The following is a 15,534-nucleotide window of genomic DNA, read 5'->3' as shown; positions in this document are numbered from 1 at the left end:
AAAATATTTCTGTAATGTTTTGGCTTGTGCTTGGTAAGGGAAATGTCTAGTTTCAAAGAAAAAAAGGCTGGTACCTTAAAGTGGGAATATATACAATATTTATTGGCACATTTATACTGCCAAAGTGAAATATCACTGGTGGTAAAAGAAATGGAGTACCAGAGTTCTTATGGGATGTTAGATGCGTGAACTGAGGTTTCACTAGTTATGGCTACACATACTAATATTGATCTGATGGAATGGGCAGAAGAAGCTGAGTTATCAAAATTTCCATTTAACTTTTTCCTGACTATGTTTAAGTGTACTATCTGAAGTTGCAGGACAAGAGGATGGCAGTTATGGGAGGAAGTAGGCAGCATGAGGAGTGATGAAGAGAAGAGCCCCTCTTCATTAGAATTCTGTTAAGCAAAAACAGTTTTTCTTACGTATGACCTACACGGACCAGTGCTTGGCAAGGTTTCCTTCCAGTACAGAGGCCGATTGTAATTAACATCTTTGAATTACAACCACATCCTGTACTGAGACTTATCCCACCTTTTGAACTGTGATAAACATATACTTTCTCTCTCTTCACTAGCTGGACCCACAGAGAAAGACACATCTATATGAAGACTCCATGGACAAGTAAGTATTTCTGGATTATATAGGAGCTGCAGTGTAAGGCAACATGGAGGAATGCTTTGGGTGGTGCCTTGGCAAGATTACATAATTTGTGGAAGTTTGCTCAGTATATGTAGATTCTGAATTGCCTTTGATTGGAACATTGCATGGAGATGCAATCAGAAACAGTGTTATCTGACTGTGAGGAGTCAAAAATGCTGACACATCTCTGCATTGTACGTGTTTGCTATTGTAAGAAACCATAAACATTTTTGCAGCATCGCTATGCCATATCATCATCATCACCATTTATTTATATAGCGCCACTTATTCCGCAGCGCTGTACAGAAAATTCACTCACATCAGTCCCTGCCCCATAGGGGCTTACAGTCTAAATTCCCAAATATAGACACACACACCTTTCAGACACAGACAGACAGAGAGAGAGACTAGGGACAATTTTGAAAGCAGCCAATTAACCTACTAGTATGTTTTTTGGAGTGTGGAAACCGGAGCACCCAGAGGAAACCCACGCAGACACGGGGAGAACATACAAAACTCCACACAGATAGGGCCATGGTGGGGAATAGAACTCATGACCACAGCGCTGTGAGGCAGAAGTGCTAACCACTAAGCCACCGTGCTGCCAGCACCAATATCAGCTAATTCACTGGCTCCTAATATTCTACTCCTGTCTTTCCTAAAAGTGTTCTTATTACCAGCACCTAATAAAATTATTGATGCTAAATAAGTGCTTTTATCACACTAATTATATAATTAGGCTTAAGTTATTGCAAATGTAAAACAAAGTAGGACAAGCAGCAAGAGAATATAATCACAATATGGAATGGCTTAGATTAATGTTTCCATTCACGATTAATCTATTCATTTTGCATACATTAGTATGGACCAGGATTGTGCCATAAGAAGGCAACCATAGGCAGCTGTCTTAGGCAACAAGCTTTAAAGACAGCAAAATAAAGGGAATTGATTTTAAAAATGTGAATTTTCTTGCTGCAAAACCCAAAACTTGGTAGGTGTAATTATGCTTAATATTGTACAGTATTTGTATTTCAAAGTGTACACAACTCATATAGAAATGTTTATAGTAGTGTGTATAAGGGTAAAGGGGACAGAAATTGGTGCAGGACCAGGGTCAGACTGGCCCACCAGAGAATCCTACCCAGCATGGTGGTAGAACTGTTCAACTAGTTTATATATATGTATAATGTCTGTATTTTTGTACACTTTTCAATAAATCTCATGCCCTGTAGGAGAATTACAGAAAAATCACTCAAACCATGAAATGCATTTTGTTTACTTTTTTTTTTTCGTTTTTGCGGAATTTGTCTCAGTTAATTTGCAAAAACTGAACAAAATACTTGGCATTTACATATGTTTTACGCATTGCATTACAATATTTTTTTATTAATATTTTATGTAGATGTTACAGCATTATAAATTTGAACATTCATGGCCAAAAGTTTTGAAAATGACACAAATATTGTTTTTCACAAAATCTGCAGCCTCAGTTTTTATGATGGCAAATTGCATATACTCAAGAATGTCATGAAGACTGATCAGATGAATTGCAATTAATTAATTAAGTCCCTCTTTGCAATGACAATGAACTTTATCCCAAAAACAATATTTCCACTGCATTATAGCTCTTCCAAAAAGGACCAGCTGACATCAGGTCAGTGATTCTCTCATTAACACAGGTGAGAGTGTTGACGAGGACAAGGCTGGAGATCACTCTGTCATGCTGATTGAGTTAGAATAACAGACTGGAAGCTTAAAAAGGAGGGTGGTGCTTGAAATCATTGTTCTTCCTCTGTTAACCATGGTTATCTGTAAGGAAACGCATGCAGTCATCATTGCTTTACACAAAAAGGGCTTCACGGGCAAAGATATTGCTGATGCACCTAATGCAACCATTTTTAGGATCATCAAAAACTTCAAGGAGAGAGATTCAATAGTTGTGAAGAAGGCTTCAGGGTGCCCAAGAATATCCAGCAAGCATCAGGACCGTCTCCTAAAGTTGATTAAGCTGCAGGATTGGGGCACCACAGTGCAGAGCTTGCTAAGGAATGGCAGCAGGCAGTTGTGAGTGCATCTGCACACACAGTGAGGTGATGACTTTTGGAGGATGGCCTGGTGTCAAGAAGGCCAGCAAAGAAGCCACTTTTCTCCAGGAAAAACATCAGTGACACATATATTCTTCAAAAGGCACAGGGATTGCACTGCTGAGGACTGGGGTAAAGTCATTTTCTCTGATGAATCCCCTTTCATATTGTTTGGGGCATCTGGAAAAACGCTTGTCCGGTGAAGGAAAGGTGAGCGCTACCATCAGTCCTGTGTCATGCCAACAGTACACCATCTGGAGACCATTCATGTGTGGGGTTGCTTCTCAGCCAAGGGAGTGGGCTCACTCACAATTTTGCCTAAGAACACAGCCATGAATAAAGAATGGTACCAAAACATCCTCCAAGAGCAACTTCTCCCAACCATCCAAGAACAGTTTGATGACGAACAATTCCTTTTCCAGCATGCTGGAGCACCTTGCCATAAGGTAAAAGTGATAACTAAGTGGCTGTAACAGATTCTGGATACTACTACTACTAATCTTGATTAGCGCTGGCTTACCTGAGGTGCGGAGTCTAACGATCTAACTGTGTATGAGGTTATACGCTCCTCTGAGATCAAGTTTAGAAAAGATGGTGGCACCCTTAATCCGGTCAAACAATTCGGAAATAAGTGGCAGAGGATACCGATTTTTAACGGTAATGGCATTCAGGCCTCTGTAATCAATGCAAGGGCGGAGGCCCCCATCTTTCTTTTTTACGAAGAAGAAGCCAACCCCAGCTGGGGAGGCAGACTTGCGGATGAAGCCCCTTTTTAGATTTTCTTAGACATACTCCTCCATAGCCTTAGACTCCGGGAGGGAAAGGGGGTAAACATGGCCCCTGGGAATGGGTTTACCAGGTATCAGATCAATGCCACAATCTCAGATTCTGTGAGGAGGAAGTCTAGTGGCTTCTTGTTGACAAAAAACATCAGAGAAGGTTTGGTATGGTTCAGGCAAAAGAGTCACAGGAAATTCTTGGGAATGTCTGGGACTATTCGGAGGAACCACTCTCTGAAGGCAGGCAATCATTACTACTGGGAACTGACTGACACTGAGAGAAGAGGCCCAACGATACAGCTCCTGAACTCATTAGGCCCTGTCGTTTCCCGAGCGTTTAGAATAAAAACTCAGAAGATGGTCGCTCTGTCCACAATATAAACACAACTTGTTCTGAAATCTCCTCTCCCTTTCTTCGATTGACAGGCGGGTCCTCCCCAGTTGCACGGGCTCTTCAGGAGGAAGAACAGGGGTTTGGAAGTTGGGGGCCAAGCGAATCATACTACGACGAGACTGTTCCTTCTCGGAATTACGTTCCTTGAAACGCAAATCAACTTTGACACAGAGAGAGATAATATCATCCAAAGACGTAGGGAGTTCCTGAGATACCAGCTCGTCTTTGATTCGGTCTGAAAGGCCCTGCCAAAACGTAGCTACTAGGGCCTCATCGTTCAGAGACCATAGTTCTGAAGTGGACCGCATACTGTCCCACAGACTGGTTTCCCTGGCGGAGACGTAATAAGCCGGAAGCGGCATTGGACACCATTCCTGGCTCATCAAATATTTTCTTGAAAGTGGACAAAAAGACGTTGAAGTTATGTAGAATAGGGTCGTCCCTCTCCCATAAGGGGGAAGCCCATGCTAAGGCTTGACCGGACAATAAAGAAATCACATAGGCCACTTTCGTTTTTTTGGAAGGGAAGTTCCCTGGTAATAGCTCGAATTATATGGAACATTGATTTAAAAATCCTCTGCAATACTTGGGGTCCCCATCAAACTTGGGTGGGTTAGGTAACCGTAACTGTGAGGAAGAAGCTGGTGCTGCGGCCTGAGGTACAGGGGCCACTGCCGGCCCAGGTGGTCCACCAGCCACTAGGGTGTTCTGGACAACATCCAACCAAGTAGATAGACTATTGAGGAATTTTAAAAGTTGCTCTTGGTTAGCTTCTTGCTTATCCATCCTCCAACAGATCTTTAGCTAAGGCATCCATGGTCAGAGCAAACTGTAACAGATTCTGGATACTACTACTACTAATCTTGATTAGCGCTGGCTTACCTGAGGTGCGGAGTCTAACGATCTCCCCTGTGTTCGCCAAGAACCGCCGCAAGGCGGGGTGGGCTTCGCTGCCAGGAGTCGCAGGTCGCGGTCCTCAGGTTCGCCCCAAGATGTAGTACAGCGGAGTGGAGCGGAGGAACCAGAGTCAGACAAGCCGGTTCGGTACACAGGAATGGAGTCAGGCAGAATCAGAAGGCAACTCGGAGTCAACAAGCCAGGTTCGGTACACGGGTCACAAGAACAGAAGAATGGTCAGCAAGCCGGGTCGGTACACAGGGATAGGAGAGCCAGGGTAGTCAAGCAGGCAGAGATCAGCACACAGGAAGACACTGGAGACTGGAAGACACAGCAATCCACGAAGAGCAGGAGCCAGGAACAGGTAAGTGTTGCTCTGACACTCAGCGAGAGTGAGGTTTTTATCCTGACAGGGATTCAAAATCCCCGCCTCTAGGTTGAGGTCATGTGACCGCCTCTGGGTGCGGTCACGTGGTCCTGGATGCGGAAGTGCGGCTTCCAGACGGAGCGGCGGGGATCAGGTAAGTCCGTTACAGTGGCTCAGGCATCAAAACTTCAAAAATTTGGGTCTATGGCCAGGAAACTCCCCAGGCCCTAATCCCATTGAGTACGTGGTCAATTCTCAAGAGACGGGTGGACAAACAAAAACCCACAAATTCTGACAAACTCTAAGCATTGATTAGGCAGGAATGGGCGTCCTTGAGTCAGTATGTGGCCCAGAAGATGATTGACAGCATGCCAGGGCAAATTGCAGAGGTCTTCAAAAAGAAGAATCAACATTGCAAATATTGACTTTTTGCATAAACTTAATTGTCAATAAAAGCCTTTGACACTTATGAAATGCTTGTAATTTTACTTCAGTATACCATAGCAACATCTGACAAAAAGGTCTAAAAACACTGAATCAGCAAACTTTATGTAAACCATTGCTTGTGTCATTCTCAAAACTTTTGGCCATGACTGTACAGTATATGCCATTAAATAGTATGGAAAGAAACAACTGGGACAGCAGAGTAAAACCATTATTCAGCAAATATATGGCTACAATGAATTGACTCCATTGAGCAAATATGTTAACATAGGTCCAATCACTATACTAGAAAATTTCTTCATTACTTAAGGCATAAGGAATGACCGCATTTTTAACCCGATCCCTTTCAATCCCTATTGCAAAGAAAAGGATTGAACGATTGTGTGCATTTATTAAAAAACTTCAGCAGGAACAGCAGTAATGAAAAACTGCTGTTCCTGAGAAGACCCATCCCCTATGTTTTGGTCACAAAGTGATAACCTTTGCACTAGTGACCGGAGGGGAGAACAGTAAGATGCGGTGAGGGATCCAAAGATCCCTTTACCGCTATGCTCTCCTCATAGAGCAGAGCTGAAAAATGATACATACGGTAATGTACTCCAGCCTGAGCCCCATAGATATTTATGGGCACTGCTATGGATTTCGATAAAAAATGCAAAGCAGAAGATATCTATGATATCTGCTGCCATGCTCTGTTGATACATTTGGACCATACTTATATTTGCGTCTATTCCCCGAAAACTTTATTTTTTTGTGAAAATTAATGAAAATATGGAATAATAAATAGGCCCCTATGTTAGGGTAAATGATAGCATGAATCACTAGTATGTTTGAACACAAATCAGACCCTGTACTATAACTAAGCTTATATAGCCTAATGGATTATGACAACAAAAAATACCCAGTTTAAGATTGTTTTGTCAGTTTTTAGTATCCTGTGAACCAGTCAACATAACATGATAGTTTTCCTTGATGTGATATTCAGGCTAAAAAGTCATAGCTCTGAAGAAATATAACCCAAACAGACAAGCGGTAGTAGTGATACTGCCCTGGGAATAGTGTAAATCACAGACAGAGAATTAGAGGTGGTTGTCACAGGGAGCTGGCAGTGTAAGGTTGAAATAATGTTTCTGTTACAGTTGAAGAATTTTTTAAGAATATTAACAATGGAGAAGAAGATGAACAAAACAAAACACGCAATTTTATCCATAAAGTAATCCTAAAATCAACAATGAAACCAAACAGATCAAGAAAGACTGAATAAAGCAACTGAACTGTAATGTTATTATAATCTCTGCTTTCATTGTATGAAAAGAAAGAATGAAGCTGCAGTGATCACCAATGAATTTATCAGTGACACTGTACTTTACTATAAGGTTTGTCTGTTCATATTTTGGCAGGTTCTTTTTTGGGCTGTTGTACGTGACAACATTTTAATATGCAAGTACCATATTTCATAGAGAAAAAATCCGGCAGAAAGTGAAATAAGCTTTAAAACTCTGCTGCTGTAACAAGTGAATATGATACCACCTCACAAGAATCATTGCATACTTCCCTGCACCTGTCTTTTCACTTACTCTACAAGTCAACAGTTGCGGCAGCATCAATCCAGTGCCGCACCTTCAGGCGAGATGTGTCATCTGAGGGAGTAACTGCATATATTAGGTGGATACCAATTGGATGTTCACAAGGGTAGGGCATACCTGGAGGAGATTCAGTAATGAGGAAGGGTAGGTATTCAGTAATGAACGCAAGATAGCATCCGATTGGAGGCTGTCTCACTAGCTTGTAATTGCCAGCAGATTCTTATAATCTCTTAACTTTTACCTGGCATCAGGCTCAAAATCCTTCATTCCATTCCATGTCTGCTGTAAACTGGCCAGATATAGGCCTGTAAAAATGATGTTATGTTTTAGAGCCAAAGGCACAAGAAAATAAGCAGCAAATGGATATGGACATAGTTACCTTTTATGCAAATTATATTTTCTTAATACCTACAAGCAGGGCCACTCCCAGGGGCAGACAAAATGGAAAGCAGTATTTGGCCCCATCACAAAGAAGAACCTGCCTTAGTTTAGATAGTCTGTCTAATGTGTGTTCTGTACTCATACTGAAACAATACAAAGTCTGAGCGAAAGTCTCTTCCCCTCCATTGGATACTCCAGCAATACTTATCTGCTGCAATGTCTGGTTGAGGAGCAGATAGAGGGCTGTACTGCGCTAAATAATCCATGTAGTACAGTGCTATCATCAGCAAGAGTCAGCCCCTACAAAGTGTGGAGCAGTATAGGTGTAAGCTGCTAGGAGAAAGATTTGAGCCCTCTCACCAGGTTCTGAAGCAGTACCTGGTGGTGGAAATAGTGGTAGTGGGAGGAAAGAAAGGGGAGGAGCATATGTTTCAAGGGGTGAGTGTAGAGGACACATGTGATAATGGGAGGGAATTTGGGGGTCATGTGTGACAAGGGGAGAGTGTGGGGGACATAAGTGATAAGGGAACTGCAGGGGCATTGTGACAAATGAAGTGTGGGGGCAGAGGCGGAAATAACAAGCTGTGGCCCTGGTGCAGGGAAGTGGAGAGAAACTAACCGCAAGTTCCCCGTGCAGCAGACCCCCATTATCTCCATGGGCCCGGTGCACCGCACCTGCTGCACCAATGGTAGTACCGTCACTGGGTGGGGGCATATGTGACAAATAGGGTGGAGCCGATATATATCACCAGAAGAGAGTGTAATATTCTTATGTAACTTAAGGTGAAGTGAGGTTCAAGATCGAAGTTGGTGGAAACTGTTGGAGGTGACAGTGTTGGCTAGAACATGGGAGATGTTTGGGCCTGTTCTTACCATCTATCATGGACCCCATGATTTCTGATAACAGTTCTGACTACAATAAACCTCTAAGAATTGTAAAAGTGATGCTGGCAATGCACCCTGCGATATTGGCAGCAATTTTGCGCAAATGGCGTGATGGCCAGCAAGCTGTGCCCAAAATGACCATGATGCTTAATAACAAATATGATGAGAAATATTTGGAAATCTGATTGGAAGGAAACAGCTTTCTGGCTGTTTGCCCGGTAATCTTCCAATTGGCTACAATTACACTGGAAGTGATTCGATGTGTATAGCCGCTCTGTAGCCGCTTTGCATTGAATCTATTAGTATTGAAAATAAGAGAGACCTATTAGAGTCTCACGTGATTCCTCAAGGTGTCTCTTGGTTAAAAAAAAATGATTAGGGAAGTTTTAAAATAAAATATCAAAATATTATATCATAACACTTGTTCTTGGCCTAATAACTAACTCAAACCTTAACAAAAGTTCATATATCTGCTATCCTCATACTCCTGAGAACAAGGTGATAAAACGGTAGGGGTCTTTATCTGGGATTGTGCATAAAAGTAACTATGAAGTCCAGAAAATTTTATTTTTTCCCTAATGAATGCCCATAAAATAAAATAAAAATATTATTAATTCCATATGCTACAAAATTCCAACACAAACATGTAAAAAACTGCTCTGGTTATTCCACTACCTCTGGTCATGAAGGGATTAATAAGACTCAATATTTAAGAAACTATAATATAGGAATATGGGAAAAAGTTGAATATAGGAGCAAAGTGATCATCTTGATTTCAACCAATCATTGAGTAGCACTCACTGAAGATGATTTACTAACATTACTCACAGTTGCAAAACCATAGCAACCAAATAATTAATTGTTATCAATTAAGAGCACGTTTGACAATGAATCAAATGTCTGCATTGTTGTAATGTTCGGAATGACTCACATTGTTCTTAGTTACTGAAGTACAAGATTGGATTGCAGTACTGATCTCTGGCCACTTTTTAAATGGAAACAGATAATTAGTTTTAACCAACTGATATCTAAATATAAAATAAATCTATCCTCACAATATTCCTTTCAGTTAATAAAAGAAAAAGTTTCTCTGTCGGAGAGAAAATGAATAGCTTGTATGATAATTTGGAATTAAAAACTTAATGGTAAGGAATACTTGATAAACATATGCCTGGTGAATCCTGCATTATATATCGGGAAATTTTAACAAAACATTTTAATATAAACTATTTCCTTTCACTGACGCAATTAATGTCTAGACTTAGCAGAACAGAGAGGTTAGAGGGTACACAGGATGCATTGAACATTGTTGATGAAACTGTTTCTACAGGCTGTGGTAACTGTTCAACCACTTGCATTGATAACTTTAGCACAGTACTTCCAAGATTTTCCAAGCTGTTATATCTGAAGAAGAAACTGATACTTGTGTTGGAGGGGTTACGTTGCTCCTGAACCATTGTACATAATTTGGAGAAACTAGAGTAGGTCTCACTGATGTCTGTATATAGTCTGCTACACACATTGTAGAGTGTAGGGATGGATAATTGATTGGTTGTATAGGAAAAATTAAAAACTAAGAAACAAGAACTATGTAATATTAGAATAACGTGCTATGTGACTGAGACAATGTGTTTTATTTTATCTGTTTGAGTGTCTGTCTTATGTGATAATTTTTATTATTTTTTGTTGTTGAAATGTATATTTCATTTTTTTTATTGATGTATATTTTAAAAGAATAGTCCAGCCCATACAGTAAATTATTGTAGGAACCTGCATGGGACGCAGTGAATTCTAAATCCTGAATTGCCACTGTAGAGGTATATTATCCCAAATCTCTTCAAATGAAAGTCATATTGTTAATAAAAAAAACTGAAATAGGCTTCCATCTTACACCACTTATATAAGCTCTATTGTGTTTCCTCTTACACATTTAGTAGTCTACTTATACAAAAGTTAAAAAGTGGACCTATTGAATTTTGGCCGTGTTATCTGGAGTGAGGTGCAGTTTAACCTTGGGATACACTTGCAAGTTAAACTTCATGTGTTTCAAAGAGGTAGGGCCGACTAGAGGCATCATTAATCATCTGAATTATTCCTACTGGCTTTTGATAAATTTGTTCCTCTATAAATATTTTATCTACAACATCTGACTTGATACTTCAGTTAACGACTTTAACAACACACGTCTCTGTATTCTCAGAGAAAAGTACTTACTTTTCAAGCACTATATCATTTTCTATACACATCTGAAAAAATATTACTAACTGGAAAGTGCAATGATTAGTGACCCATCTGGGTTTCCTATTCCCTGAGTGAAATATTAATATTATAAGTGCTGAGGAGATTTACGGAGAATATGGTGCTGACATGAAAGGTCACAGAAATCTCAGAGGGCAGGCACTTTAGTCAGGTCACTATGTTAAAAGAAACACTAAGTAGCAGATGTTGAAATAAAGAAAATGTTCCATTGTATGGGAGGGTGGCTGTACAATGTATGTCATGTTATCCATGTCATGATTACATATATAAATGAATACTAAAACAATACTACATTCCAGCAAAATGAATGACTTCTATTGGGTGTTAGAAACTAATGAAAATCATTGAATACATGGTACAACTTCAACCTTTGTCTATATTGAAGTAGGAGAGGGAGAGAATCCATATTAGCTCAAAGGAAAAAGACTGAGTGGAAACATATTAGATCTGATTCATTAAGGAGAGTAAAGCAAAAAAAATGAGTATCTTTAAACCTTGGCAAAACCATGTTGTATTGGAGGGGGAGGACAATTTAAAATGTGAGGACATATTTATAGTTGAGGAAGGGCATGTCCTAGATCAACTTTTAATGTCAGTGTAAAAATAAAGCTATCAAGTATTTGCAACTTACATGAAAATGTAGCTAGCATTTTCCTTAAGTATAAAATAATATAACTCATTTGCACCCCTTGCATTGCAACATGGTTTTGCCAAGGTTCAAAGTTACTCATTTTTTTTGCTTTACTTTTCTTAATGAATCAGGCCCATAGAGTTTCCATTGCAAAAATATTATTATAATGATTTTCATAACAAAATCACATAGAAACTGTTTGCACAGAAAAGTCATTGCAAGATAAACTATCTATTTAAGAATAACTTAGCCATAGCTGGTTTATGTTTGTATAATAGATCATTTCTTTTTTCCCTTTATAATACCACCCTGGTTGCTATCATGTTCTGTGGCTGGTGCATTAACCAATGATAACCAGATAAATCAGTTTTCTACCAGCTGTAATATTCTTTGACACTCCCAAGTGTTAGGAAGGATGAGTTACTGACCAACATTGATATAAACAGATATGTTCAGAATTCTGTCCAGGAAGTGAAATTTGATGGGCACCAGATTCCTGACATCACTAACCTTTACTAAATTACATGAATACAGCTTGGATAAAATCGAAATGTATTACCTTATGTATTTCTTAAAACTAATTTTCTACAAACAATAACGTTACATAAAACAATAAATAGTTGAGTAATTGGGAATGATTAGGATTTAAATTTAAATGAAGAAGCAGGTGGTGTAGATTATGGTAAAATGCTTTAAGTGGCAGATGTATTATTTTTGAAGTACTCTCTCAAAGTGGTTAGTGACTACTGTCAGCTAGTCAGTAATAAAGGTTACAGACAACAGGGGAGGAATTCCAGTGCTGGGCAGGATATTATTATAGATTATTCTGTGTGCCCAATGATTACATTGTTAAAATGGCACCATTCATCTGAGCATCAGTGAGCTACCATGTTTTCAAATGATCTGGGCAAAAAGGAACTCCATTTACATTGGTCATAGAAAGCTAGATAGTGCCTCAAAACTATTAGACACTTGGGTCCCAATTCAATTGGACAGGTTATTCTTCGGAATAACGTGGCTTGCGCCGTATTACCGTTACTACAGTAATAGTGCGCAGTATTACCATTAGTATGGTAATTTTAACGCTGATTTTTGCTCGCTGACTTGTGAACTATGAGCAAAAATCTGCGTTCCTAAAGTAATACGGCCCATTTGAATTCCCCCCTTAATGGCGAAACGTCCGCTATTGCAGGGGGTGCGTCCTCTACTTGGCCCAGAGATGAGGGGGAGCTTCACCGCTCCCGTCATGCTCATAAGAGGAGAGCTGGGGCTTTGAGAGTATGACTAGCATTGTTGGGCCCTTCCTCAAACTGTACTATGGGGGCCTGACGATGCTGGGTTCGTCCCTGCAGTCACTACTGAGCTATGAGCATGCTGTTTGGAGTTCTCCCAGTGAATCTGTCAGTGCAAAGTGGATACAAAAGCAATATGAAACTGTTAAGAGGTACGAGAGAAGAACAGGAGCAAATAACAGTCTCCTAATAGAAGTCTGGGGAACCATCACTTAACAGGATTCTAGTGTTGTTTTACAATAAATACCTTTTTGATTCCTCTGTAGTTGTTGTAGTTGTTGTCTTGTTACTGGGAGTCCATGATTGTCTGCAGAAAAAATATCAATAGTTTTTTTAATTACTTCCCTAAAACTCCAGAGTTTCAGACCAGCACAGTAGATTGGTGCAGTTTAGTAAACTAAAATGTGCAATAATGTAAATGCATTTCTACCTTTTGTTGGTGGTTTCTGTTTCACTGCATGGTAAGAGAGAAAGTTTGACAGAATTAGGTGTCACATAAATAAAATTTGCAAAACTCAGGCAGAAATTGCTGTTGGATATTATTAAAGGCCACCAAAACTAAAACACAAGTTCAACCAATGTGAAAAGACATCCTGAAACTGTTATCAGTCATTAGTGTAACTGGGAGCATCTCTGACAGAGTTACTCTGGCCAATGAGAAGGAGGGATTATCCCCAGATTGTATTAAACCATGTGATGGGGGCCTGGCTTCTCACAACATAGTCTACATCTGTCATGACAAGCCCTGACTCCACTGTGGTGTAATTAACTGGGATTATAAGGCCTGCCCCTGAAGAGCCAGTGTAATTCAGGTCAGCATGCTTCTGGACAGAAATTTTCCGTTATGTCACAAATAAGCTTTATTCTATAGGGCAAACCTGCATTTTAGATGTCATATAAAGGCAAAATTTATTTCAAGGTATATTTTTAAAAAGACTTTTGCAGAGAATTCACATTTGCTAATCTTGCATTTAGACAGCTCTTCTGCTTCTTTATGAATAACATGCTTCAATAAATCTGCAAGGGACTTATGTTAAGTTAGAATGGATCTACAACCTAACCAAAGTGTAGGCATCCATTTTGCAGGCTGAACTAATATTCATGAGAATGTAGCCTATCAATTTACTAGGAACCAGTGCTAGATAAATAGAAGTCAGGTCTCAAGAATATTAGAAAATTAGTGTATCCATGATTCCTAACAATTCCTAACAAATGAATATATTCAGCCCACAAGATGGATATTTCAACTCTGTGCAGGTGACGTGTCCACTTTATAAGTCCCTAGTTAAACAATTAGATTGCTAATCAGATGTCAGTTAGGAATGTGATTAGTTGTATTTTTTCTAGTAAGGTAACATATATATTACAAGATAAAGAGAACGTGTTACTTTTATAGCAAGTCTAGGGCCAAGGATTAGGTAAATTACACAGGAAAGGTCATGCAAACAGAAAATATACCAAGACTCAGGAGTCTAGTGTTTTAAACATGCTACTTATATGTTACATTAATCTGCTTTGTTAGATTTACTGTCAAAGTGTAAGCATCTGGTACACATGAAATATTAATACCAATCTACACTGATTCATGGATTATGAAACAAGTTTTGTTGCTAACATCTGCTGTGATATGCTGCAGCATACTGTAATATTACTTTTCTATTGGGCTTTGCTGAAACAGTTGGTGTTCCTAAAACGGAACACCCACTTTATCTGGTTATGGAGCAATCAAACTACATAATTGTTTATTATATCCTGATTAAAAGCCATAGGACAAACCTATATGTACCTAAATCTATATTAATAAATTCTACAGAACTTTTTTTTTAATAGAAATAATAAACAACAATAATTGTGGCACAGAACTTTGCAAGCATCTTAATATATTGCTTTAGCTAAGCAAGCAAAGAAAAAGTATTGCTATATCAAGAGGCAATGTAGCTGCTGTAACTGGCAACCATGTGGTGGGAATGGAAATTGTCCCTTAGAAACTGTAAACTCAATTAAAACATAATTAGATGGGCACTGTCAATCAAATAGCTTGTAGATGTTTGGCCATTTCCACATTAACATATCTCAAATTCACTAGCGCAGGCTTTCCCAACTTTGGTCACTAAGTACCCCCAACAGATCATTTGTGGAGCGTTAACCTATGACATAATTCCAGCCTTCATAACCCTGTTGAATTTAAGTACTGTTGGGGGTAATTGGAGTTTGGAGTTGAGAAATTGTGGTTCTGCTTTTTCAGTGATTTCTATGAAAAATATTTATTTTTGTATGCATTCCGCTGAACTACAATATGAAAAAATATTTACAGCTAAATCTGTTTTTCTCTAGATGTTAACCTGACCCATATCATCTGCAAAAAATGTAGTCCATATTTCTCATTCAATATTTAAATGAAATAAGCTAGGCACAGTGAATTAATCACATATTAAAAAAGCCTCATACAAACCAGTTAATTAACTGAACACTAAAAGATTCAGTCAGAATAGCATTAGTAAGTACGAGGGCATGCACAAATCTACTGGATGCTATGGGTCATGCTGACATCTCTGAAAATAACACTGCATACTACAGAGGTCAAAGCCGATTCTCAAAGCCGGTGAACATTGATTATATAGCAGCTGCCCACACTTAGATCAATGCTCTTGATATAGGAGAAGCAATGCAAAGCTGATCATAGCTTCTAATGAGTAACAAACATCTACAATTTCACTAAAATGTAATGATAAGCTCTCCTTCATCTGCTAGAAACTACCTCATGGGGATTCTTTCCAGTGTTGCAGATTTATTTCCTCTTTCAGATGTATTTCTCAGTGAAATTCTGTGGGAAAATATGGAACCATAGGTTTTTAAACAGACATCACAGATTATTTCATGAATAATCTGTGTT

At 39.2% G+C, this 15,534-nt stretch overlaps 1 protein-coding gene across 2 annotated transcripts in view; it reads right to left on the bottom strand.

The window, feature by feature from the left end:
- SCEL (sciellin) overlaps positions 1 to 15,534 on the bottom strand; it is a 71,090-nt gene that overhangs the window by 36,737 nt on the left and 18,819 nt on the right. For both annotated transcript variants that reach the window (XM_075199868.1, XM_075199869.1), the window contains exons 6-8: positions 15,400 to 15,465; positions 13,072 to 13,095; positions 12,889 to 12,948 (exon numbers count right to left, since the gene is read on the bottom strand). In XM_075199868.1, coding sequence (XP_075055969.1) covers positions 12,889 to 12,948; positions 13,072 to 13,095; positions 15,400 to 15,465 — 150 coding nt within the window. The remainder of the gene's footprint in view (positions 1 to 12,888; positions 12,949 to 13,071; positions 13,096 to 15,399; positions 15,466 to 15,534) is intronic.

Source organism: Mixophyes fleayi, chromosome 2, assembly GCF_038048845.1.
Source record: "Mixophyes fleayi isolate aMixFle1 chromosome 2, aMixFle1.hap1, whole genome shotgun sequence".
Classification (NCBI taxonomy): domain Eukaryota; kingdom Metazoa; phylum Chordata; class Amphibia; order Anura; family Limnodynastidae; genus Mixophyes; species Mixophyes fleayi.
This window is presented reverse-complemented; position numbering and strand designations above follow the sequence as displayed.